Source organism: Corvus hawaiiensis, chromosome Z (assembly GCF_020740725.1).
Source record: "Corvus hawaiiensis isolate bCorHaw1 chromosome Z, bCorHaw1.pri.cur, whole genome shotgun sequence".
NCBI classification, from domain to species: domain Eukaryota; kingdom Metazoa; phylum Chordata; class Aves; order Passeriformes; family Corvidae; genus Corvus; species Corvus hawaiiensis.
In genome coordinates this window covers 30,597,743-30,624,340 of record NC_063255.1, presented here as the reverse complement: position 1 = coordinate 30,624,340, position 26,598 = coordinate 30,597,743, and the positions used below count along the sequence as shown (strand labels likewise).

General features: G+C 43.1%; 2 protein-coding genes across 4 annotated transcripts; one reads left to right on the top strand and one right to left on the bottom strand.

The window, feature by feature from the left end:
* The first annotated feature begins 6,064 nt into the window (after window positions 1–6,064).
* On the top strand, window positions 6,065–15,550 carry NANS (N-acetylneuraminate synthase). The gene is made up of 6 exons (XM_048291680.1): window positions 6,065–6,240; window positions 7,604–7,819; window positions 10,926–11,025; window positions 11,296–11,450; window positions 12,459–12,725; window positions 13,810–15,550. The coding sequence occupies exons 1-6, from the start codon at window positions 6,109–6,111 to the stop codon at window positions 14,017–14,019; spliced, it is 1,080 nt and encodes a 359-aa protein (XP_048147637.1). The 5' UTR covers window positions 6,065–6,108; the 3' UTR covers window positions 14,020–15,550.
* A 560-nt stretch (window positions 15,551–16,110) lies between these two features.
* TRIM14 (tripartite motif containing 14) lies at window positions 16,111–26,276 on the bottom strand. 3 transcript variants are annotated; one of them, XM_048291677.1, is made up of 6 exons: window positions 25,915–26,276; window positions 21,901–21,996; window positions 20,783–21,016; window positions 19,541–19,703; window positions 18,405–18,497; window positions 16,111–17,266 (listed from the first exon to the last, which is right to left on the bottom strand). In XM_048291677.1, the coding sequence occupies exons 1-6, from the start codon at window positions 26,095–26,097 to the stop codon at window positions 16,731–16,733; spliced, it is 1,305 nt and encodes a 434-aa protein (XP_048147634.1). In that variant the 5' UTR covers window positions 26,098–26,276; the 3' UTR covers window positions 16,111–16,730. The 3 variants fall into 3 exon arrangements, with proteins under 3 accessions (XP_048147634.1, XP_048147635.1, XP_048147636.1); XM_048291678.1 differs by lacking the exon at window positions 25,915–26,276 and adding an exon at window positions 22,805–24,184; XM_048291679.1 differs by lacking the exon at window positions 20,783–21,016 and having other exon boundaries at window positions 25,915–26,275.
* Window positions 26,277–26,598: the final 322 nt, after the last annotated feature.

The following is a 26,598-nucleotide window of genomic DNA, read 5'->3' as shown; positions in this document are numbered from 1 at the left end:
TTTCATGAGGTGCAGGATGAGCATTTCACCTTGCCCAAACCCAACACAGGTCACAAAAAGTTGAGAAGAGTCTGACTGCATAGAAGCAACTAATGCAAGGATGCACAAATAAAAGTAACTCTTTATTTCTACTGTAAACTGCTTTTCAAAGTGAGATTATTTTTTTTTTTAATGGTTAAATTGAATCTGAAATAAATTACAGCCACTTGAAATACAGGGATCGTTGAAGTACATGCTGAGTAAAAATCATAACTTACTGCAGACTGTTGCAAGGTAAGAAAGTCAAGTTAAGAAGGCTCTGGTAGAAGGGAAAAGCCGTTCTATATTGACAGGGATTTTTCTTTTTATCTTTTTAATTAATTGCCATTTTTAGAAGAACTTTGAAAGGTCGTTTGACTATATGGAAAACTGTGTAGTCAAGAGCTTGAAGGATCTGCCAAGATTTTCTCATTTCTCTCCTAAAACAGCAACGGATTTATGATTGAATTCAATACAGAAGGTGAGGTATTTCACCGCTTTCCCCATCTAAGTGTCAAAGTAATCTACATTCTGAACACATAGAAAGCACCCATTCAGCTGACTTGTCACAATATAAATTAACTTGACTTTTTTTCCTGGGTAATCAAGGTAGCAGCATCTATGGGAATGCTTATTTTTCCAGCCAGAGTTCAGTTTTCATTCTAATACTTGCAAGTGTTAGAGATCTATTTCCTTGCAACAGCACACCTAGACTGATCTGTTGGAGGAAAGCAACTGGGTCCAGATGCAAAATGTGCCTCTTACAGTGGGAACTTGTGACTAAAACATATATGGGTTTGCCTGTGATGTGACCTCAGCCCACAGATTGTAGTGATGAGCAGGTCAATGATGAACGATGTCAGCCAGGCAGGCCAGGAGGCTGAGATGTAGACTGGCACTCCTACAGAACCACTGAGGCAGGACTGACAGCCCCGAGCTAAGCTGACAAACAAGCATTCTGTTTATTCTCACTGTTATGTGAAAGGGGAATCACGGGTTTCTGCATCACACACTTTTCAACTCTTCCTCTGACAACAGATGTATTATTTCTGTCCTATGGCTCTCCCTTGTGCCTTTTACAATAGTGTGGAGGCTTCTTAAAGTAATAATTTACATTTACACACCTCTCAGAAAACAGAGAGAGTATTATTCCTCTCCCTCTCTGCCCTCAATTTACAGAGTATACTCTCCTCCCTCCTCTGCTCCTACAGAGTAGAACTGAAGTACAATCAGATTAGAGTGGCATTTATTCCAAATGCCAATTTAGAGATGCCAAAGACCTGGTATTTTATATAAATATTGTGTTACTTCAGTGCATTTCTCATACTGATTTGTAGCTGCAAGAATTCAACAGATCTGTCAACTAAACAATAATGCCTTGAATAAGCCAGCTGTAAGAATTCAGTTCAGCAATGAGATGTGAAAAGCTTATTTTTGTGATTAGCCCAGTACCATCCAGCAACCTGGTGGCAAAAACAGTGAATCAGAGCTGGTTGATTTATTTCTCTTCCCTAAAGCTTTGGTCACTGTCTCCCTGCTGTCTTCTAAAACACAGGATATACAGACTAGGACAGTCACCTCCACTATATTTGATATAGTCTGGGGCAAGACTGCTCTCGAGAGGTATGTTCTACTGACTGTTCATTAAGTATGGAAACGAGGCAAAAATGACAACTGAAAAATCTTTAAACTAGTAGGCCCTCTCCTTTGAGGGTTGTATAGCCCTAAACCTGTGCTTTGTGTCATAGCGCTCATCATGTGTATTGTCAAGTCAAAAATTGCAAGTCAGTGCATCCCAGTGATACACACAGGGTTGGAACATAGAGATCTCTATTCCTTCAGCTCAGGAAATAACTGAAGGAGAGAAGACAGCTGTGCAGAAGGAGGGAGAAAATATACTGATGGTAGGCCTCTAGCTAAATTGTAAATCTTTTTTTGAATTTTGAATATGTTCTAACGGATCATAGTCCTTCACTTGTGATTTTTTTAGGAAAAAAAGATGGTGTTTAACATCATCTGCCTTTTTGTCATGCAGACCCCTTATTTCTAGCTCCATTTGTCTCATATTCCTCAGAGCACTAGGGAAAGGCTCTTTTGAGTTTCATGACTCAGTCCCCTCAGCTGCTGTTTCCAGCAGCATTTCTCATGAAACCAGTATCCTTCAAGTTCCCCTATCCCCCAGCTTTCAGTCCAGCTTCTTATGCTCCTCAGCTTTTGGGCTTCACAGCATTCTCAGCAATCCACTGGCCCAGTATCAGCCAGTACCACTTTATTCTGTCACTATTCCCTAATTTCTCCTTATATCGTTCCCCTTCTGAATCCCTTCCTGCCTCTGTAACTCTTAATCACTGTTTGTCAGTAACAATTGTCTCATTCACATCATCCCAGCCACCCCTCCCAAATATTGTGTGCAATCTTGGCCTCTCACTTCTTCCTGTGGAAGCCATTTAAACAGTTACTTAAACTCCACAAGATCTGGTGAAAGTCAATCCATTACTGTAATTTACTGAACAGTTAGCACATGCTGGACTCATTCACAATACACAGGCTTGCTCTCAAAGCTGCATGAGAAAGTTGGTCAGAGCAGAAGGGAAACATGCTGGTCTTCTTAGCTTGTCAGAATCTGTGTGGAAACTAAAATTCATATGCTGGGCTGAAATAAAGAAGATCTGCAGAAATCAAATTCTTGCTGTCACCACCAGGAGATGTACTGCCTGTCACTATTGTCTGGATGGCCCAATAAAAATTATACTGTCATTGCTAATAAGAAACCTAATGCTAGCATTGCAAGGCCATAAGAACTGGTGGGGTGTTAGGTTTGTTATCAGCTTGAGTGAATTTACTCAGTGCAAACTGAAGTTGGGTTCCAGGTTTCTTTTGTTATGATGTGGAGTTTAAGCGTGGGGTAATACTTGAGACCTTGAAAATACGTGCACAGGCTGAAAACAAAGGCCACAAGAGTATAAACATCTCACCGGCGGTCAGCTTCTGGTTCTTGAGGAGTTATAATCTTAAGCGCTGAGAACACTGCTTTAGACATAAAAAGGAGGACAAGGAAGCAATCAAACAGAAGAGTAAGACAAATAAATTGGTGGCCATGGGAAGTTAATACCCCCAGAATTGCAGAGTATATAGTCCCAGGAAAGGAGACCAAAGAATTAAAATTCACTGATAAACTCAAGCATTTTCGAAATGTGCTAGACCTTGATATTTGAAAGGAATTGCTGCTGGCAAATGTTTGTCATTACTGGATCATCATGGAATTTTCTTCCTACAAACTATGTCAAAGCTGCAAGCACATTACCTGTTTCAAGGACCAAGAATCTTAAAACGTCTTTTATCGTGCCAGTCAAGTTTTAGGGCTGTATACAAGCCTATGTCTGAGTGCATAAACTACATGTACTTGTTGTCTCAAGCTGTAATTCCTGAATAAAACATTATTGCACATAAATTCAGTTTGCCTAGTGTGAAAACTATCAGTGTGACAATCACACAACCATCAACCCTGAAATGGTCAAGCAATTGCACTAAACAATCATTGTAGGTCCCTTCCAGATGGAAGTATTCTATTGTATTCTATGTATACTTCTCATTATTGTCTGTGCATACAGCCATTAAATCCTCAGGCTGAGTTGGCTCTCCCGCTGAAATAAAAGACAAACCTGCAACAGAACCAGGTTTTTAGGCATCACACAGGAGCACAGAGTTTCTTAGAATACAATGTTGGAATTGGTGTGGCCAGACCTTCATTAGGAAGTGTTAGGGAGTATAAAACTGCCTGGGTTGGAATAGTTCACAGGTTTTGTACTATTATTATTTGTTTCTTACTTCTGCACTTTATGTTAGAAATATATATATATATGTATATAAAACTGCATTTCGTCTTATCTTCAGTTCTACTGCTTTAATACCGGATAATTAAAAGCACTGGATAATTAAAAGCACAGGGGCTTGATCTTCTATCATTTTTGGCTATAATATGCAAAGTGTTATTCTGTCATTGCAAAATTATTCCAGAAGTTAATTACCTGTGTTCTGGAGGCAATTTTTTCGTTCTTCTTTACCTGATGATTGAACAAGGAACTTGCCCCAGGAAAGAAGGGTGTGTCTGTTCTGTGGAGCTGGTGGTAAACAGTTTGTGCAGGAAGAACCTAGAGCACCTAAGGAGCTACAAGGAACAAGCTGGGCATTTGGCCTCAAGCCATGTAGTTTAGTTGGAGAAATGTCTCATAGGGTGGTATACAAAAGTGTAAACTAAAATCCAGTGAGACATAGCTTATTAGAGGCTTGCTTCAAACATTACAATTAAGAAACCCTTAGTGAGCTGCTTTTTCAATCAGTGAATTTTTGGGGTAAACTTTGTTTATAATTACTCTTAGTGTTTGTATGCATGCAGTATTAAGGTTACATTCACAAATTGTTTTGCATAGCCGATATTGAATGTCAGGTGTTTTAATAAATTGTTAGTTAATTTTTAGTATCCTAAAGTTCAACAGATTACAGTATGGCTTTCAACTCTATGCAATTCCTGAAATTATGCTGTTATAGCCCATATGGGGTATATCAGTAATACCTGCAGTATAGTTTTAACCTTTTATTTTTTCTCTGGAAAATTTTCATAAAAACATGAAGTATGTATTACCCATTGCATAAATGCAACCATTTTTATAGGGACTGTATTTTACTCAGATCTCTTTCTGTAACAGTCGTTCAGCACCCCTAAAAAAACTATGCCTGCATTTTTATCCACCTGTGACTCTAGTCAATGTAATTGACCAGTAGAAATTATTGGCATGAATTCTGTTGTCAGGAAAGTTTCTCGTCTATGAGACAATCTCAGACAACTGACTTATTTCTAGAGAATTGGCTGGGTTTATGCAGATACAAACATTTTATGTGGTCTGCAATTCTTAGTCACACATGCACAAAAAAATATTTATACAGTGTCCTTACCATAATTTACAAAATTCAATCCTTTGTAAAAGACAGCATCCTTTTTGAGAGCCACTGGCATATTGCAGTATGTCGCTCATCAAGGCCATTTCTGATTTGAAATTGAGGCAATTTCTTAGGCTATTTCTCATGTAGTACTACACAGCTTAGAGTCTGCTGGTTGTGTTCAGCCAGTCACTGCAATCTCTCAGAAGGATGCAATTTTCCCTTGGGAGAGCAGCCAACACCAGCAAAAAGAATGGCTGTACTGTAACTGCAGTATCTGGTGCTAACATTGTGTGTTGATGAGATGCAAGTCAGTTTCATATCCCTCACCAAAACAAAACTAAACAATCAGATAAAACAAACAAACAAACACCAGACATGTACCACAAAATCCTAACAATTGAAATTACTGATTTTCAGTTCCATTAAAAACCTAACAGATAGGCCCAGAATGTCACAAGTGTATCTTCATGTCTGTCACAGGAGGATTTTGGAGTAAGATAGTCTCAGAAGCGGCCTTAGCCATTGCTTTACATTTTACCATTTTTTCCCATGTATCATTGAAAGTTTTGTCTGAACCAAGTCTCTACAGCTCCTGAAAGGAGGGTGTAGTGTGGTGGGGGTCGGTATCTCCTGCTGCGTCTGCAGTGAGAGGACAAGAGGAAATGGCCTTAAGATGACACAGGGGAGATTCAGATTAGATATTAGAAAAAAAAGTTATCACTGTCAGGATGGTCAGGCACTGGAATAGGTTGCCCAGGGAGGTGGTGGAGTCACCACCCCTGGAAGTTTTCAAGAAGCACCTGGATCTGGTGCATATGATATATGCGTATCAATGCACAGTAAGGGTCTCTCAGGTGGAGCTCCCGGCTGGTGTGTGTTTCCCGGGAAGCCGCTCCCGTGCGGCGGTGGCGATGTCGCCGCGAGGATCGCTCCGCGGCAGGAGCAGCACGGCAGGCGCTGAGGGCGGGAAGCGCTGAGGGCGGGAAGCGCTGAGGGCGCAGTGCCACGGCGCCCCCTGCCGGCCGAGAGGTGGCCCATGGGGCGGGCCAATGGGGGAGGCGCCGATTGGCTGCGGCTGGGAGGGGGCGCGGCGGGGCCGGGAGCGGCGGCGCAGTCGCGGGCGGGCGGTGCTGCTGTCGCCATCTCGCCATGGCTCGGGAGTTCCAGCTGTGCCCCGGGCGGCGCGTCGGCGGCGACCATCCCTGCTTCATCATCGCCGAGATCGGGCAGAACCACCAGGGTGACCTGGACATTGCCAAGCGCATGATCCGCATGGCTAAGGTGCGCGCGGGGGGAGGCGGCTGAGCGAGAGCGCCGGGGCGCGGCCGGGGGACGCGCGGGAGGTTTATTCGGAACACAGAGTGTCTGCAGGAAGACCCTTGCATTTCACTCCGGTGAAGGGTCTGGAGCGCTTGTCCTGTGAGGGGCGCCTGAGGGAGCTGCGGTTGTTTAGCCTGGAGAAAAGGAGGCTCACGGGGGAGCCTTATCACTCTCTACAGCTCCCTGAGAGGAAGCTGTAGCCAGGTGGGATTCGGCCTCTTCTACCAGGCAGCCGGTGACAGGGTGAGAGGACATGGCCTCAAGCTGTGCCAGGAGAGGTTCAGGCTGAACAGCAGGAAGAATTTCTTCACAGATGGGGTGAACAGACATCGGAATGGGCTGCCCAGGGAGGTGGTGGAGTCGCTGTCCCTGGAGGTGCTTAAGGAAAGACTGGACGTGGCACTTGGTGCCATGGTCTGTTTTGACAGAGTGGTGTTCGGTCACCTCAAGGACCCGATAATCTCAGAGGTCTTTTCCAACCTAGTTGATTTTGTGATCTTGTGTCATGGCTGCAGCCCCGCAGGTGGGGCCGGAGCTCACGGGGAATTTGGGAAGTATCAGGCACCTGCTGAATTAATCTCTAATTAACCTCCAGTTTGACTTGGTTGACATTAGGGATTTACTACAGTAACACTTGTGTCATTCAGTAAGACAGCCAAGCTCCTGTGAAATTCGATGTTATATCCATTAGATAGAAAACTGCACGTCATCACAGCTCAGGGCATGGTGTATTTAGTTCTGTGACTGGGGTGTAAGTGCAGACTGCTCTAATGAGTATACATCTTCACTGTTTGTGTGACTTCAAATGAATTACTATTCCTGGAGGTGTTCAAGAGGTGTCTGGTGCTGGTGGTGTGGTTTAGGGGTTACAGTGGTGGTGCTGGGTGGATAGTTGGACTGGATGATCTTAAAACCAACCTTGATGATTCTATGAATCAGATTCATACTCCTTGTTCCGCAGAATCCTGTGTCCTTTTTTAATGTAAAATTATCAGTGACAGCTAATCTGGGAAAAACACCACAGAAGTCAACTCTTGAATAAGCGCCATGCATAGCAAGAGACTAAGTAGTTTTGTAGGTTTACTATGATTTCTCTCCAGACTACTGCTCTATGAAATGTATAGGCACTTTGAAATAAAAGGGTTTGTGTGTGTGTAGGTCCACAGTCACTCTGTGTTCATTACCATTTCTGTGACTGCTGTGATGATAATGTAAAAACTCCACAACAGATGGGCACATCAGTTACTAACTCATTGCATTCAGACCTAGGATGAGTGCAGTTTCACTTGCACTTCCACTCAGTGTGCACCAGCTTGTCTTGCAGGACTGTGGAGCAGACTGTGCTAAGTTCCAGAAGAGTGAACTGGAGTACAAATTCAACAAGAAAGCCTTAGAAAGGCCCTACACCTCTAAACACTCCTGGGGAAAGACCTATGGGGAGCATAAGCGCCACTTGGAGTTCAGTCATGACCAATATAGAGAGCTAAAGAAGTATGCAGAGGAGATTGGCATTTTCTTCACAGCTTCTGGCATGGATGAGGTATGTAAACCATACTGGAATGACAAGGGGAGTCTGGCTGTTGTGTCCGTTGGGTATTACTTAGGTGTGATAGTTCTTACATGAAGAGAATATATGGACAATGAATTTCTAAGAGACCTAGAGTAATTTGCTAGTTCACCTGTGTCTCTGTAATGGTTGAGTAGATGGCTGAATATTTTGGAAGACTTGCCATGTGTGCTGAGATACTTATACACAGTAAGTAATATTAGGGACAAGGCTTCATTTTGATATTCATAAACAATTGAGGCTTTGAGAGTGTAGATCAAGATGGCAATCAGACTGCGCTCCAGTGTTGGTTTCAAGCATACCAAACTTCCTTCTGTATTTAAACCAGATTCCTTTCTTCTAATCCCTGATATTTCCCTCTTTTTTTTCCTCCATCCTTGTTGTTTACTAGACCCCTGTGGTGTTTCTAAGCAGCAGAAATGTTTATGCCCCTATTTCTTTTACTAATCTCGTGGAGAGGCTCAGCACCTTGCCCTGTTACTCCTGAATCATTTACTCATTTTTGCCAGTGGGCTCTTGAACAGTCAGTCACCAGCTTCACAACTCCATGAAACTCCTGCTGCTGTTTCCCCTTAAGACACGTGTATTTGTAACTGTTGCATGTTGCCTACCTCAGAATGATGGTAGTGACAGTATTAACAAATGCAACATAAAATTGAAATGTGTAAGCTGGAAAGGCCAGGTAACACTTGAACGTCAGTATAAATGAGAGATTGTATAGATTGTTTTACTTTTCTTTGAGGCCTAGAAAATACAAAGAGCCAAACTGAAAGAGACCCTACGAGAAGTAAGCTAGCCACTCTTGCATATGGCCAGCACAGCAATGTCCCTGACTTTCTGCAAGTAGACATATCCAGGATGAGACTAGGATGTGATTTACTTAGTCCTTAAGGTGATCTGTTCATTGTCTCACTCTTGCAATCGGAGGAATTACTGATATATCAGTGTTTTTCTTCTTTTCTTACAATTTATTCTCCCACTTAGTCTGATGATAGACAAATATGTTTTGTGTATGTAGCAATAGCTCAGTGCCATGGATTCTGAAACAGATCTGTGAAAAGAGAGAGTGGTGATGTTTCTTTTAGTGCTATCTTCAAGTCTAGAAGACCTGCTGAGCAACGTGCACTCCTTTAAGAAAGGAGTATATGAACCCAGGAGTCTTGGACTTCTTTATCTGGGATCTTAAAGACCCATGCGCCTTTGGGGAGAAAAAAAACCCCCACATTCTTTCTTTGATGTTAAAACCTCTGGTTTCTAAAGGCTGTAGTGCAACACAGAACACCTTTCACAGGCAGCAGCTAAGATCACTTTCTGCTGCTGGGATCCCTCTTTTTCTCTGCTGTGCTCCTTTGTACAGCTAATTAACAGAACTGATACATGTTTGTGCCTTTTTTTTGAGCACTAATTACATTACACAGCTCCTAAGATTTCTGGTGGCATTTTTGCAAGACAGGGGTTTGGAACTCAAGGAAAATATTGCATAAATTAACATAATAAATCTTTGAGAATATATTAACTTCAGTAAATTTAATATATCTTTGGAAGTCCAGCTATGTCAAAGAGGTTAAATTTTGCGTTTAACTATATGAGGAAACTAATGAAGTGATGTGTGAAATAAACACAATGGCTATGAATAACTTCTTTATCTATTCTGTTCCAGTGTGTACTGGAGACAAAGCAGGATCTCACTGAACCACTCCCTTTAATGTCATTCCTGTTACTTGAAATTGCTTCCTGGTTGTTGAATCTCTTAAAGAAAAGCTGCTGGTTTTCAAGAGATATTTACCTAATGAAGAGTGGCCTTAGATACAAGGTCTACCTGTCATATTTAATTTTTTGCCATCTCCTGGGATAAGATCTGTGCCTTTTTAATAGAGAGTACTCACTGTCTTTATGCACAATGCGTCTGAATAAACTATGTTAAATAGTTTATTATTAAATTAAAGAGATGTTATACATCTTAGGTACAAGAAATGGAATCTCCATCATACTGATGGTGGAAAAATTAGACTGAATAAGACGTGATTCTCTTCTGGACGTTAGCATTCTTGCTCTGGCACTAAGTAAATTTAACTGTAACAAGGAAAGAGCTGAAGAAATTAAAAGTGTTTGTGGGTGGTTGACAGGGGACAAAGGTAACTATTCCGTTATTTTCCCCAGAGGTGAATGGAGGCTTTAAATAACCTCTTGCCTGTGATAGGTTTGGAATTTAAATTTTCTTCTGATAAAGTACTAATTTTTAAAAGGCCACTTACTGATGTAATACCCATTTTCAGAGAGCCTCTAATAATTCTTGAATTGTCTTCAATATAGCACACATATTTTTAGACAAAGGCAGAGTTTAACTGGCATTTGAATAAACGGTTTTATAGTCTTTGCTTCAGCATATTTTGTTGTCTAGTATCTCTCCTAAAACCAAACTCATTTTGGACTTCCCTTTTTGGGCACTTTTGGGTTTTTTCCTAGTGCTTATTTAATACACTCATACAAGTTTTCAGTGTGGCAAATCTATTCTACTGCCTGTAGTTTTAAACACTGTGTGGTTTAATAGTTCTGACCTGCAGGATGTGTGTGGCAGGAAGACAGTGTGCATGCTTGTAGCACATTTCTTTTTCAACAGGCGAACTCCCATCTGCAGGTAGTTGCTCTCTCTGGTAGTGTTTAAAAAAAGGAAAAAAAGCAAGAATGCTGTGGTATGCAACTTCGTCTTTAAGCTGAGGTGGAGCTCACTTGAACTAAGCAGCAGAATGTACAGCTGGTGTGACCAGCTGTGGTGGGAGGCCAGAGACTGCCTTGAGACAGTGATCCTAGTCAAAAACCTGCACAAAAATAGAAGTATGAAAGAAGACACCGTAATGATACTTCACCTGGAGGGAAATCAGAAACTAATACTGTCAGGATAGCAAATGTTACTTCAGGAGCAGTGGTTTTTGGGGAGATGTCCATAATATCTACCTGTTTAATCAAGTTTTGGGTTTGCTGTTTTGAAAGGCTGTTTATTTCCAAGCACAGTAGTTCTTTATCCCTTGATCCACCTGAAGTGGAGTGTTAAAACACAGTGACTTTTTTTTCCTTGTAGATGGCTGTGGAATTTCTACATGAACTGGATGTTCCATTTTTCAAAGTAGGATCAGGAGATACAAATAATTTTCCATATTTGGAAAAGACTGCAAAGAAAGGTGAGCATTTTATTTGAGCCATCTTGGTGAACATCACCATTTCTCTGTAGCTCAGTTATTAGATTTTTCCTCCAATTGTTTTTTGGGAAAAAATCTGAAGTTTCTTTAAAAGAAACTCACCCTCAGACTTTGAAAAAAAAGTGTTTACCCAGCATTCTTTTCTAGTTTTACTAGTTTTACTGAATTACTGTACTTAAAGAATTTAATTTAATATTGGGTAGGTTTCTTGTGGACATAGCACAAAACTTGTGCATATTTTCTAATGGCTAGGTCGCCCAATGGTGATTTCCAGCGGGATGCAGTCGATGAACACAATGCATCAAGTTTATCAGATTGTGAAGCCCATCAATCCAAACTTCTGCTTCCTGCAGTGTACCAGCGCATACCCGCTTCAGCCAGAGGATGTCAATCTCCGTGTTATATCGGTCAGTGAGTAACCTAGAGCATGCCATGGGTAGGATAGCAGAGAAGGGCTGTGCCCTTTTATGGAGAAACACTTCCAGATCTTAGGCATGCTGGAGTTCATTTCTGAGAGTTATGTCTCATGTTCCTCTAAATTACAATGCAAGCATTGAAGTAAAAATATCCACCGGATCTTTTTTTAGTAGAACTCATCTTTGAGGAATAGTTTAAAGGATATTGCTGGAGTATTCACAGTTCGACAGAGGAAAACATGACATGTAGTTAACAGGTTAACCCTGTGCTCTGTTGTGCAAAGAAAAATCATGTAGACTGTTACCATTAAGAAGGTGCGTGAAGTGAGAACATAGTTCTAAATAGGGAGCTAGACCGGAAACTTCATGTGACTATCAGAGCAGTGAAGAAAATTGGTTATACCCTAGTATAGTTTCCTTCATTGGAAATATTATTTGAATATGCCAAATACTGATGTAAGAAAGTTTTCCCAAACTGACCAGTGTTCAAGCACTATCTTAGATTTATGCACACAGAGTATATTATTTTTAATAGAATGCCGCATAGCTGCCTTTAATTGCCTTTAGAATTTGGTGACTGTCCTCAATGTATGGATTAAAAGATTGCTTCAGATTTTAAATACAATGTTGAAGAAAACTCTTTTGGATTAAGTTCAGCCAATCCACTGGATTGTTGGATGAAAATAGGATACTATTACTTACACTGATACAGGCTTCAAAGACCTTGAGTAGCAGAACTGAATTTAAAGGAGAAACGTAAGTTGTAGAGGAGGACATGCTTCCTTTTTCTTGTCGCTATTGATAATATTAGTCAGATTTGGAACGTGGTGATTGGTAATGCAGTGTGACTTCTTGAATTTACGAAGTTGCACTCTCTCTGCATAACCAACTGCTTGTTTTATGGCACAGTATTTGTCCATTGCAGTTATCACTCTAAAATTTGCTTTGTCTTTGAAACTGCTACCTTGGTAATTCAGACCCACTCTGTCATGATTTAAGGCATATCAGTCAGCTTTTCCTGATATCCCCATTGGCTATTCGGGGCATGAAACTGGCATAGCCATTTCAGTGGCAGCTGTTGCTATGGGTGCTAAAGTACTGGAACGCCACGTGACTCTCGACAAAACATGGAAAGGAAGCGACCACCAAGCATCTCTGGAGCCAAATGAACTGGCGGAGCTAGTGAAAGCCATCCGTACTGTGGAAAAAGCAATGGGTTCTCCAATCAAACAACTCTTGCCCTGTGAAATGGCTTGCAATGAAAAGGTAACTTCTGATTTTGGTTTGTGTAAACCTGCAGCTAATTTAGATCTCTAGCTAATAACTCCATATTCAGAAAAATAGCTTGCAAATTGTTTATTGCAGTAGTGTTTCTGCCTCTGCACTTAAAAAATGTCTCACTGCATAATGTTGGCCATTTTGATTATAATGGAGTTTTATATTTATCATCCAGTGGTTACCTAAGTTGAGAAGAAACATAGAGTCATTTAGGTTGGAAAAGACCCATAAGGTCATTCAGTCCAACCACTAACCTAACACTGCCAATTCCAACCACTAGTGTATGTTCCTAAGTGCCATGTCTACACATGTTTTAAATAACTCCAGGGATCATAACCACTTCCATGTTCTAGAGTGTTTGAGTGCTTGATAACTCTTTCTGACAAGAAACTTTTCCTAATATCCAATCTAACCCTCTCCTGGCATAGCTTGGGGCCATTTCCTCTTGTTCTGTCACTTGCCGCATGGGAGAAGAAACCAACTCCCACCTGGCTACAGCCTCCTTTCAGGGAGTTGTAGAGAGTGATAAAGTCTTCTCGGAGCCTCCTTTTTCTCCAAGCTAAACACCCCCAGCTCCCTCAGCCCCTCCTCATAGGACTTGTGCTCCACACCCTTCACCAACTTTGTGGCCCTTCTCTGGATTTGCTCCAGCACCTCAATGTCCTTTGTGTAGCGAGAGACCTAGAACTGAGCACAGGACGACTTGAGCTGTGACCTCACCAGTGCCAGGTATTTGGTAATAGTAGTAGGAACAATATGTCTCCGTGATTGTGTGTGAGCTGCTTTTACACTAAGCTGAAACACCAGTTGTTCTAATCAGATTCTCTCCACTGTGATTTTGAAAAATTTCAGTGAGCCACTGTCCAGTTTCAGGAAACATCTGCATGTTCCCGGCAGCTTGGTTACAGTGAAAGCTTCCATGCTAACTTAATCTTCATTTGGAATAAGTAGTGGAGAAGGCAGTTCTACACATCCTGTTCTCAAATAACTGCAAAATACTTTTTACCTCCTTTTGTTAGACTAATCCTAGCAATGTGTTTAACTTAAACATTTTTTTCCTCCTCCCCTGTAGCTGGGAAAGTCAGTAGTGGCGAAAGTGGCAATTCCTGAAGGTGCAATATTGACACTTGACATGCTGACGGTGAAGGTGGGAGAGCCTAAGGGATTTCCCCCAGAATCCATCTTTGATCTGGTGGGCCAGAAGATTAAAAGAAATATTGAAGAAGATGAAACCATCACTGAGCAAGTAGTGGATAATCATGTAAAAAAAGTGAAGTGCTAAACCAAAGCACTCCATATTTCTCAGTGTAGTACTGCACAACATATCTAAGTATAGCAGCATGGCAGATTAGAAGAAAGTGGTGTAATTATGAGGATGCAAACAGAATTTTCAGGTTCTTATTAGCAGGACATTTCAGAAACAAGGGGATATAAATTATACAGATTTTATTAGAAACTGTGTAGTATTGTGCCTAGAAAATACCATGATCCTCTCTTCTCCATTTCACTTAACCTGGATCAGTTTGGAGTTTTGCCAAATGTAGTACCACACTCTGCTGTTTTCCAGTTTCCCTTTTCTGTTAAGAATACAGTAAATCATGAGAATTTTGTCTACACTTTGAATTGTTCTAGCTCTGTATCTTTTGATATTCCTCTCTTTTCTGCCACTTGCCTAACCCCTCTGATAGCAGGACTTCAGTTGGAGTTGAATACAGATAAGTGAAAGTTTACATACACTGAACAGAAAATTACAAATGCAACCTGGATGGATTTTTTTTTTTAAGATGAAAGCCTTAAAAGTGTCATGATAAAGCAGTGGTTGCAGGAATCTGCACTCTGTGGGAAAATGGCTTCTTGAGAAAGGTAGGTTCTGAAGAGACAGTACCAGGAAAGGAAGCATACTGGATATTTAGAAAGGTCCCATTTAAGGGGCAAGAGAGCCTTTTGTGAACTGAAAGGCAAAAGGGCAGGCCAGAGAGATTGAGCAGGGAAGAAAAGTAGATCTGAGATGGATCAGAGCTTAACCTATGCTTCAGAAATTGTGAAAAGCATCTATTGCAAGTTGAGTGAAGTCTGGAATATGAAGTCAATTCTGCAGAGCATTTGGATGCCTCTGTTTGGACCTGGGGGGCAACTTCTCAGGTAGGAAGCCAAATGCTGGTGAAGTTCGAGCAGTTATTTTTTTTTTTCTAACCAGCAAATCCTCTGCATTGGGGTTTTTCTCTCAACACTGGTGTGTGAGATGGCTGAGGCTGATTGCCTGACTACATCACACCACTATGCTTCAGCATGATGGTCAGTGCACCTTTTGTGTGCTCTACTCTTGCATCCCAGCTTCTCACTTTTCAAGTAAGAAATGCAATCCCACTCCTATCGCCTGCTGCTTTTCCTTTGGACCAGTAGGGAACTGTATAGCAGCAGCAGCTGCTGCAGACCAGTCATTCTTCAACTACCTTGCTTAGCACAGAACTGCTTTGGTATAATTCATCTGCTTTTTTTCTGTGGTGGAATCATTTGCTAGTGATGGTTACTTGGAACTTGCTACCTTTGGTCATGAGTTGGTGAAGTATCTTAAATTTGGTGGTGAGTGCTTATGTAACTATGAGCTACTTTCAAAATGTTTACCCTTGTGCAATTCTGAGAAAACTGTATTCATATCTTTAAATGGGGAAGCAGAGGTTGAATCATATACTTGATCATATGTGAGCTGTGACTGATGCAGTATGCTTGCTTTACATTAAAAAACTACTCAATTGTTAAAAGATTTTTTTTAAAACTTCAAATTTGAAAAATAAATCTAGCTTATAAAACAAGCTTTTGTTTCTGCATTTCCGGCTATGGTCAGACCTTGCCTTTGTCAGCACTGGTGATGATTCCAGGGCCTTTAGTATTTGAACACTGTAAGATTACCTGGCCAGTTTAAAGTAGCAGTGGTTTTTCACTCTAACAGGGCTGGTCCTGGAGACTGCTGTAAGCAAAGGCTCCAGAAGTTTCTGGGACTTTAATTAAGGTATTGGTGGGGGGAGAAATATCCATATACAGAAACTTGCAAGCTGTGTCTCCTAGTTTTATGTGAATATTGCGGATTGGACACAAAGATAAATGGGGTACAAAAGCACCACTGGCCTAGTGTTTTTATTGCACCTGTGAACCCTGCAGACATTTCATCGTCTATTAGGGGTTGCACACAGCTATTTCTCATGCTTCCACTCAGTGGGAAGAATAGGGCCACCCAGAAGTCCAATTCAGAGTTTCTGTCACATGTAAGACCAGCTAATGGCTATTAAATGTGACCACAGAAGTTCCCACTTCAGAAGGGACCTTTCCAACAGTCAATGCCAGTCTGTGATTTTTCCAAAATTACACTTAAATATGAGCTAATTCACTTAGTGCATTTATTATCCAAATCTGATCTTGTCGATGATAACAATATGCAATATATAATCTTGGAGGCTTGAACCAAACTAAACCTGTTGCCATACACAATTGCAGCCTCTACAGGCCGATGAGGGAAGGAAGTTCATTAAAAAAAATCTTTTTTAAAAGTCAATATCCAAGTTCCAGTAAGTTGTAATATCTTTCAACCGGACTTCTTCCATTTTGCAAGTTGAAAAGTATTACACAGAGCACTTTGGGTGGTACATCAATGCCATTTATAAAAGTCAGATCACCTCCCCCCATTCAAAAATACATATACATTGAAAATTACAGTTGGTTTTCTTGAACTTATTCTTACAAGTTGAAAGAACTACAAAAATAGGACGTGGCACTTCCAGTGGTACATCAACATCATTTATAAAAGCAAGATCACCTTTCCTTATTGAAAAATACATACACATTAAAAGTCACAGTTGGTTTTCTTGAACTTCTTTTACTTACTAAAAGCATCATAATTACAACTTTGATACAACAGAGATGAATTCGTGTAGATAATTGCTGAAGTGGCATTCACAGAAAAAGCATGAAAGAGTAGGCTTTATTTTGCTTTTTTTCTTATGTTAGTTTGCATGTTCTAATGGACCCTTCCCAGAGTCTCAGGGCTGGATAAACTGGTTCTGTGAACTTGCAGCGGAACGTGTGCAAATGAGACATGCCATCACTAACATTGTAGAAGGAAAGGATTCCTGCTTCGTAATCTAGAAAAATGCCAATGCAATCAGGATCATCCTCTATCAGGATGGGGATTCTCTCTCCCTTGTGAAATGCCCAGTATTCAAAATCAAACTTCTTAAGGCACCAAGATGCTCTGTTCCAGCCAAGTCGACAGGCTTCAGAATCTCCTTTCCTGCCAATGGTAGGGTAGGCTGCACCAATCCACCATCCTGCTCCAGCATGAAGCAGGTCAACTTCCCAGTAATGGCTCCCAGAAAGGAATGCGTCTCTGCTTAGCACTTGCCATAATTGATCGAACCTCTGGGGACCACAGGGGTAAAATATTCTCCTCCAGCTACAGCTTACTTCAAGACGGTCATCAGACAATTTCAGTCTCGGGTGAATGCTGTCATATTCCCAGGTCGGTGATCTTGCATCTGCAGTCAAAGCCATAAACATAGTTGCTACATTTATCATGACCCTTGGAAGTCCAAGTTATAAAACACCTGCAAAGGAGCCCAGAGCCAGCAGTGTCTTGGGACAGTCAGAATGCCTGCAAGTCCCAGGAACGCAGGCTGGAAAAGGCATGCCAGGGGGATCACAACAGGGTGCTAACATTGCTGCATCCACACCTGGGTCAACCAAGGTGATGGGGACCTCAGCCACAGCACCAAGGTTGCTTTATGCTTAGGGTTAGGGCTGAGACAGAAATCCCAATGTCCAAGGACACTGGGTCTGGAAAAGGCATTCTAGTGTGAGCAAGGTGGGGCCCCAACATTGCCGACTCTACACTTTCCAAATCTGGGTCATCTATTGTGATGGGGATGCCAGTTGCAGCACCAATGTTACATTAGGTAGGGATGGAGTTCAGCTGGCCACAGAGCCTACAGCTCCAGGGACACCAGGGCTGGAAAATGTATGCCAAGCGCATAAAGCAGTCTGCCAACATTGCTGCCTCCACACCTTTCTAATCTAGGCCACCAGTGTGGTGGGTACCTCAGCTGCAGCACCAAGCTGCCATTTGGGTTAAGGTTAGGATTCAGAGAGCCACAGCCTACACCTCTGGAGACTAGGTAGGGACAGCAAAAGGCAAGCCAAGGGAATCACAGCAGGGCACCGACACTGATGCCTCCACACATTCCTAATCTGGGTCACTCATGGTGATGGGATAAGGAGAGTTATATACAGAGAGTTACGGTCACTTGGTCTGTTCAGCCTGGAGGAGACTGAGGGGAGACCTCATTACAGTTACAGCTTCCTCGTGAGGGGTAGAGGAGGGGCAGGAACTGATCTCTGCTCTGTGGTGACAATGACAGGACTGGAGGGAACGGTCTAAAGTTCTGTCAAGCAAGGTTTAGGATGGATATCAGGAAAAGGTTCCCAGAGGGTGGTTGGGCACTGGAACAGGCTCCCCATGGAGGTAGTCACAGCACCAAACCTGACAGATTCCAAGAAGCGCTTGGACAATGCTCTCAGACACATGGTCCTGTGCAGGGCCAGAAGTTGGACAGTAGTGATTTTTGTGGGTCCATTCCAGCTTAGGAGATTCTAGGACTCCAGTATAATCATACTTACGTTTTAAGAAAAGCAGCCGATCAACAGGAGTCATGGTTTTTAGCACTGTCCCAGGCTCCTTCTTTGCAGTGGGATTCAGGCTACTGAAAACATCTGGGCAGAGATGAAAAGGGGCAGTTTAGGGAGTCTGCCAGTTTTTCAACTATCATTTTCCAACTTCATGGACAAACTATGTTACTTTTTTGGGGGAGGGGATACTCACTCTGTATGCTTTTAACGTTATGTTCTTTGGATAGCATGGAGATGCTGGACTAGTGTTGCCAAAGAACTACGCAACTGAAAAGAACTCCAAGTAATCACGCCTGATTCCTTAAAAAGTAGCCCCTATTAGATGAAAATAGTCTGGCAGCTGAAGATAGCTGCAGATGCTTGCTGCAGAGCACCTCCGCAATACTTTCTAGCAATCCTACACACATCCCGCAGTGCCCTTTCAGATCAGGTCTGACCATTTGCCCCAGAATCCTGCTACTCTCTTCTCAGTGGCAATTCTCAGACAAGGGATTATTAAAAGGCAGCTGGGTGAAATGTGATGGCCAGTGTTGCCTGCTCACTCAAAGAGCAGCAGGGTTTCCCCATGGTTATTTAGCTTTGTGGTTCTGTGTCCCATTTGGAAAAACTCCTTGCCTTAATCATGACAAAGGTCACTTAAGGATGAAATAGCTCAAAGACAAAAGGATTTCTAAATAAAACACGTTAGCTCATCTTTACCAAAAATCATCAATTTTTTTCAGACTGAGGCAGATCACCAGGTACATTAATTAGAAAAGGCTTTAAAATTCTAGAGGTACCCCAGTGCCAGAGCACTTACAATGCCAACAGTAACTCAGAGAATAGATACATTCTGTAAGTGTGATGGACTACAGTAAATTGTATTGAAGTATCTGATAGAACTGGGGGGAAAAAAAGCAGCAGACAAACCAAAGATCGTTTTCAGTGTTGAAGAGAGACCCCTTACATTCGTAAATCACCACTGCTATGGCGGCATTACACCCATGCTGTCAGAAAACAGTACCCATGCCTCAAACACTTCTGTTTCTCCAGATGATTTGGTTAAAAGTCCTGTTCTTACTTTAAAAGCACACTTAATTTGCAAAGACAGCAAAAGAAAGCAAAATCCAGAGCACTCTCCCAGGTACCTTCTTTAAGCCGGGCTTCCAATGGTTTCTCCAGAATGGACTGAATAACTTTGATGAAGTGTTTATAATGGTTAAGTAAGTGTTCAAACGAGAGAGGTATTGGATGCCACTCTTCTGACAAGTGGCTGGATTCCTTAATTTCCTTCTCAATTGCTGTGTAGTTCTGAGGGCAGAAAGCCAAATGCTGTAATTAGCAGAGACTGTGACATGAAAGGACTCTTCCCTCCCAGCTCCCATAGACCACAGAGCAAGGACAGCTTCATCACTAGGTAAACCTATGGGCCGTAACAGGCAAGCTTTGCTGAGTTCAGCCTGCCTTTTAGCTCATTAGCCTGCCCATTACCGCCTCCTGCCGGTGGAGCCAGTGGCCACTCCAGACATGGAGAACCCAACGGCCATGGTTAAAAGAGATCCCTCCAGGATGGAAATGGGTTTAGCCTGGCCAGGGTCCTTTGTGGGAAATCCCATCAGTGGCAAAGTCAAACCACTAAGTTTTAAAAGCATTCTGAAGAATAAAATCCAACCTCCCCCACAAGAAGATCACCACAAAATCATGAAGAGCAGCTCCTGTGTGGAGGTATGTTGCTAGCCCACACAGCAGAATGCCAGGGCCATATCACAGTAATGGATACTCAAGTATACATTGCTGTGAAACTCAAGTCTGCCACATTGTAAGGATGCAAAAATGCACCAGAGGCATCTTTTGGCTTGTATCAGGGCATAACCACCCTTCCAAAGGAAGGTGAAGATACTAGGAGAGAGAAGGAGAGAGAAGCTGATGTTTATCTGTAGGCAAAAAGTAAAGTGCTGCCCCCTCCAGTGAAGTGATGGGTATTGCTTATGATGATTAGGATTTCTTGCAATTAAATAAATTACACATTTTAACTTTCCTCCTCAGGTTTCCTGAGGCCTGCCTTTTCTTAGACCTTCATATTACACTGGACAAGGAAAGACTTGATACAGCATTTGTCTTCAAGATTAAGAGACACATATCTGTCTGTTCCATATTTGTTTAAAATTAACATGAATTTCATACAGACCTGAAATCAATGCCATGGCAGGAACACCTCATAGCTCAAAAATCAGGAACCAAATTTGTTTACCAAAACACCAACACAAAGCAAATTAAAAAACAGTTAGAAAGACGCTGCTTACATACAGAAGGATCTGTAGAAGAGATCATTAGAGAAATTTACCAAGGGCTATCACGGTAAGAGGTAGAAAGAGACCATACAATACCACCTCCAGCAAACGAATAGGATCAGTGTCCTGTTGTATTTGTCTGATTTGAAGTGTGAGGGTCTCTAGGGCTGCAAGCTGTTCTTGACAGGACTCCAACTGCTGATCATGTGCTCCCAGGGCTTGCTGAGTCTTTTCATCAATGAAGTTTTTTGCCAAACTCTCTTCTTCCCGAAGAAGTAACTGAAGTTCTGTCACTTTTTCTGACAGCTGCCTTTTGATCCTGTCAGCATGTGCCTATAGATGAAGCAGAAGAGTGTCTCCTCCCTGCTCAACAGACCATAAACATTTCAGACATTTTTCTTTCGGGCTTTCAGTGCTACATTTTGGTTGAATTTTACTGATTTTCTGCATCTCTTCAGAAACATGTGTCTACCACTTAAAAGAGGGCAGACATGGTTTACCTGCTGATGTCTGGATGGAAAAGCTTGAGGGAAGATTCCAAGATGCCTATTTATGCAGTAAATTCTGTTTTCAGCTGGAATTAACGGGGTACAAATTGCAACAAGAAGCAGATCTGGTCCTTCAGTAGCAAGACTTTGACCCCTTTCAAAGCAAGCTAGAGAGAAGTAGCTGATAGGAAGAGAAAGCCTCCAAAACAAAGAGACATTAAACCAAGTCTCTAAAGCCCCCTCAGGCTCTTACCGACATTTCTGTAAAATAACTGCTTGCAGATGCTCCTTAGAGCAAAAGTAATTTCATGCTCTATAAATGAGGTGCAGCTTAGCACACATTCCCATTCCTGAGACATAATCAACAGAGCTCTTCTTGTGTTTAGTCAACTCTAAATCCAGGCAATTCAATAAAGCAGTTCAGTGCAATGCAAGATACATTAGTGAAGCCAGAATAATGTAGGCAGGTGAGGCTACCTGCTATTCCTCTGCACAAAAATTTCAGCCTTGATCTTCCAGAGGTGTTAAACTGATCAAGGAATGAGGACCAGGTCTTTGGAGACTCTCCTCTTCTCTCCCTTTGACAGTGTAACATACTGTGATGGATACAGGGGATACACTCTTTTCCTGAGAAGGAGTAGGTGTCTGGGTCTTTGAATAGCTACAGAGAAAACAAAATGTCACCTCTTGGAAAATTACCATCCAGTGTAAAAGGAAACCACAGTTTACCTTCACATCATTTACAGCCTGCACTATGTTCCTTCTGTTGCCAGCTTCTTGCTCTTTTCTCTCTTCTAGATTCTTCAAGCACAATGCCATGAGTTCCTACACAGCAGTGAAACAAAATAAAACACTGTTTCGTAACAACATCTGTAAAAAACAAAAATAAGTATCCAGCTTGTTTTCCATATAGGGGGTTGTATCACTGAAATGCTCTGTTTCAGAATCATAGAATAATAGAATATTCTGAGTTGGAAGGTACAACTCTTAAATGAATGGACTTTAATGAGGCTTATTAATGCCAGTATAGTGATGAAACATAAGGACCTCCGCATTTCACCTGGTGGTTATACTGCTAAGGTTTGAGAGCTGTGCAAATTAGCACCATCTTCTTAAGGCACAGAGAAATCCAAAGCAAAAAAGCATTTTCATCTTTAAATATGTGGTGCTGTGCATTTCCAGACTACATGCTAATGCATTTAGTAGCTGAAGGGCAGCTAAGTAAGTACTTTTATTTAGAGGATCAGTGGGAGGCTCCATCTAGAATCAAAATTCAGTCAATGTTCAGGATGCTTCCCAGTGTATAAATGACCTATCAGATACTCAACTATCACTACAGTGATGCTGTAGTTTGAATGTCTACAACAGCTAATTGTGTTGGATGGCTGGTTATCAATCACAGTATCTGTGACACTTGTGGTGTTCCCAGCACAGCATAATCAATGTTCTGCTTATGTCTTGCTCCAGTTTCTCACCTGCAGCCCTCTGAAATTGGCTGCCTTCTGCCCAGCAGGTTGAACAGTCTTGGTGTACCTGCTGATGCATTTTTGTCATTAGTACCATGAAGGATACAGTCAATGCTGCCCTGCAGTCTCCACGCACTGGTGCTAAAACAGAGGCCCGCAGTAAATACCAGGTAAGCTAGCTCCAGCTGTAGCTGCTATCAGTGTCCTCTTCTGCAGCTGAGACCCAGTCAAGAGCATCTGCATGCACATGTACCAGTTCACTGCAACAGCCCCAGGGCAGCACAGCATTTATACTCTGCAGCATGGACAAACAGAGCATAAAGCATTGCTTCATGAGCAACAGTTTGCATTTCTGATGTGTGTCTCCTTAGAAAACACATGCAGTTTGTCATTGGATTATGACAGAGTCAGAAGAAAATGGGCTCCAAGCAAAAGCCAGAGACTCCACATCTGGAAGGCCCTTGGCACAGATACATCCATGCAAGCAGATAAATATTCTTGCATAGAGAAAGACATGCTATTTATTCCAGCCACAATTTTCCAGTCTTGTCCCTGAAGAACCAGAAGAGTTCTACACCACTAGAAGATTCAGGACTTCTACCAGATACCAGCCTTCCTTAGTTTATTTTGCAGCCTACACCTCATTCCCTTCCTAAAAGGCTGACAAAGACCACAGAGAAAAAGACAATCTTCCTTCTTTGCTAGTAACAGACATCACTTTGTGCACTCACACCCTCACAACAGTGACCATATGCAAATACTTACATCAATCCCAAGCATTTCTGGTTAAGCATTACCTTCTTTACAGAGGTACATGAAAGAACTCCTTCCTAACGATTGAAGACCCTGCCAGCAACCCATGTCATTCACCCTGAGGAATCAACTCCAAAAATCTTCCTTTAGGGATTGCCTTAACTCATTCAAGTCTAAACACTGTAAAAGCAAGGATTTCTGAGATGACACTCCTAGCTCCAGTCAGGCTCACAGAACACATACCAAGTGCAAAGAATGGTGATCCTGTGTGCTGCATTCAAGAGCACAGGGAGTGTCTTTCTCAACTATATTAAACAACCTCTGCTCCAGGGATGAAGCAGCTGATGGACCTCACACAACAGTTCCCATCTCTTCTCAGCACTCACAGCTAGGATTTGTTGAAAGAGCTGTGGAAGATTCTCAGTGGAAGAACTGCTGCCTGGCTGATGTCACATCACAAGGGCTATACGGAATAACTGCTCCCAGCAAACAAAATCACTAGTGAAAATACCGTCTCTTAGGCTGTAACTATTGATAGTTTGTGCATAAAATCTCTGCATCCCTAAGCCAGTAGATGTCAGCAGAAACCGCCTAGGGATAGAAGGTCACGTGGGAGTACAAGTTTCTACCCTGCTCACTTCCTGATTTCGCGCAGAGACAACTCTTTATCAACAGCACGTGCTTCCCTGTGTCCATCAGACCCCCAGGGTAGCAGCACAGCTTGTAGCTTTGTGCACTTTACTTTGCCTCAGATCAGGTTGCCACTGCACAACACCTGTATCATCCACACATTGCCGCTCTGGCCTGAAGGGAAAGCAACACTGTAGTGAGTTCCCACTACAAGAGGGACACTTTGGATGAAAGCATACCAGCAGGCAGCAGCCATGCTCTGCATCGCTCAGACGTCTTAAATGGTTTTACCTCTGTGCTGCTGTTTGTGGCAGCCTAATGCACAGCCCTCTGCCCTTGTAATGCTCTCTAACATGAAATGCAATAAAATGCTACAAGGGTTTATCGTGACCTGTGTACTGGCTCACAATCTGTGTGAACTTCCAAGCAGGAAGTTCGGTAGGAACTGTTTCTTCCTAGTGTTTTCTGTAGGAAACCTCTAAGTAACTGTGCTCCAAAATATCACAAAAGGAGTAGGAAGGATCTTTCTGAAATTGTAGCTGAAAAAATAAAAATAAAAAAATAAATAAATAAAGCTTCTGAACATCAAACCTCTGTGTTACAGCATTTTCAGTCTCCCAAGTTCAGCACCACAGCATGCAGGCCCCAGTGAGCCTCCTGGCAGGCTCTCCAAGTAAAACAAAGCACAAGCAGGAGTATTGGCAAGCTTGCAAATCTTCCTGAGGATATTTGGTGGACAGCTACACTGGGATGAAGAAAAAAATCTTAAAGACCCGCGGGGCTGGTTGTGGCTGGGATGGAGCCAGTTTTCCTCATAGCAGCCCATGTGGTGCCGTGTTTCAGATGTGACTATACTGTGAGTGCACAAAAGGCTAGGAGGGGACACAAGCAGAAGATGGCGCCTACTAACCAAAGAGCTATTCCGTACTATATGACATCATGTTCAGCAATAAAACTGAAAGTGGGGTGTCTAGGTGGGTTTGCTGTCTTTTGCTCAGGAACTGTCTGGTGAGTATCTGCCTTTGCATCAGTTTCATTGTTTTTCTCTTCACTTCTCTTTCTCTTATTAAATTTTTGTCTCAATCCATGAAATTTCTTGGTTTTAGTGTTCCTCTTCTTTTCCCTCGTCCCACTGGGCAAGGGAGGAGAATAAGCAGGCAGCTATGTTGTGCTTAGCTGCCTACTGATGTTAACCCACAACAACCCCTGCTCCCATCCCAGAGGAGTTATCAAAGAACTCTGCATAGACAGTCACTGTGATCTAGCAAGCTACAACGGTGGGGGCAGAGGGTAAGCGGAAGTTACCTTTCCCCCGCCCCTGAGGCATCTGTGTTTCTGTCAAAGGTACTTCCAGCCTGGCAATAAAAACACGTTTTCTGGGGCAACCACACTCCTCTGATTCCACGTACAAGGTCTGAGGATAAAATGCTGCTGCATGTGACCTAACAGTCAAAGCCACTTCCTCCTTGTCCTCTGATTTATACACCTGTTTTGGGGACGTTTGGGTGTGACTGATTAACTCTTTCTCCTCGTGCATGAACCATATCCTTGTGCAGTAGCATCAGGCTGACCCTGTCTGTATGGGGTCTATAAAGCACTTGCTGAAGTACAGAAAGTACAGAAACTTTGTTCTGCTAGTCAACACAGCCTACAAACCTTGAACTCCACAAGGTGTTTATAAGGCAAGCAAAGCAAGGCTGAAGGCTGAAGATCGGCTTAGTACTGTGGCAATTCACTAATACTCACAGCTACCACCATCACACCCTGGCAAAAGAACACTCAGCGGCACAAGTTTCAGAAACGAGGGGAAAACCGGCAAGATATAAAACCAAACCAGGAAGTTCTTGGCTCAGCTCCCGGTTTATACCCCCTCTCCACGGCTCCCGGCACTCACCTGCGTGCGGCGGACGGCGTGGGGCAGGAGGCAGGCGCGGTGCCCGCGGTGCGCGCCCAGGACCGGGCACAGAGCGCACACGCAGCACCCGCAGTCCTCGCAGAACAGCTCCAGCGGCCGCCCGGCATGGACACCGCACACCCGCGCCCCCGGCGCTGCGGCCCGCGGCGCCCCCTGCGCCATGCCGGAGGCGGCCGGGACGGTGGGGAGGAGAAGGATGCGGGGCAGGCAGGCGCAGGGAGAGGCGGATGCGGGGCCGGCAGATGGAGGGTGTGCGCAGAGGGCGGCAGTGCCACACTGGGCCGGCGAGCCGTGGCTGTGGCCGCGGCTGTGGCGGCGGAGGGCGGCCGCTGCCCCGCCGTGCCTCTTGCCCCCTCAGGGGCGGGCGGGGAGCAGGGCCGGCCCGCGTCACTCGCCGCCGGAGAGGGGACCCGCAGCGGGGGTGTCGGGCAGTCAGTGCCGCAGGAGCTGTGCCTGGGAGCGGGAGAGCCGGGACCGTGGGAGCTGCCTCCGTCCGGCGCCCGGGATGGAAAACGGGCTGATTTGTGGAACTTCAACAGCGTCGATGAGGGGTGGGCTTCAGTGTCGTGGCTGAGCAAAACACTTACCTGATACAAAAATGTGGGGAAAAATTGTCTTCAGGGCATGTTTTGTCGCTTTCTGTTTTTCAATTAGAATTTTGTG

Coding starts and splice junctions, on each gene's coding strand:
- NANS (XM_048291680.1), top strand. CDS start 6,109: ATGGCTCGGGAGTTCCAGCTGTGCCCCGGGCGGCGCGTCGGCGGCGAC. Junction 7,820..10,925: donor CAGCTTCTGGCATGGATGAG/GTATGTAAACCA, acceptor TTTTCCTTGTAG/ATGGCTGTGGAATTTCTACA. Junction 12,726..13,809: donor AAATGGCTTGCAATGAAAAG/GTAACTTCTGAT, acceptor CCTCCCCTGTAG/CTGGGAAAGTCAGTAGTGGC.
- TRIM14 (XM_048291677.1), bottom strand. CDS start 26,097: ATGGCGCAGGGGGCGCCGCGGGCCGCAGCGCCGGGGGCGCGGGTGTGC. Junction 21,997..25,914: donor ACGCCGTCCGCCGCACGCAG/GTGAGTGCCGGG, acceptor ACTGCTGTGTAG/GAACTCATGGCATTGTGCTT. Junction 21,017..21,900: donor AGGCTGTAAATGATGTGAAG/GTAAACTGTGGT, acceptor CTTCATCTATAG/GCACATGCTGACAGGATCAA.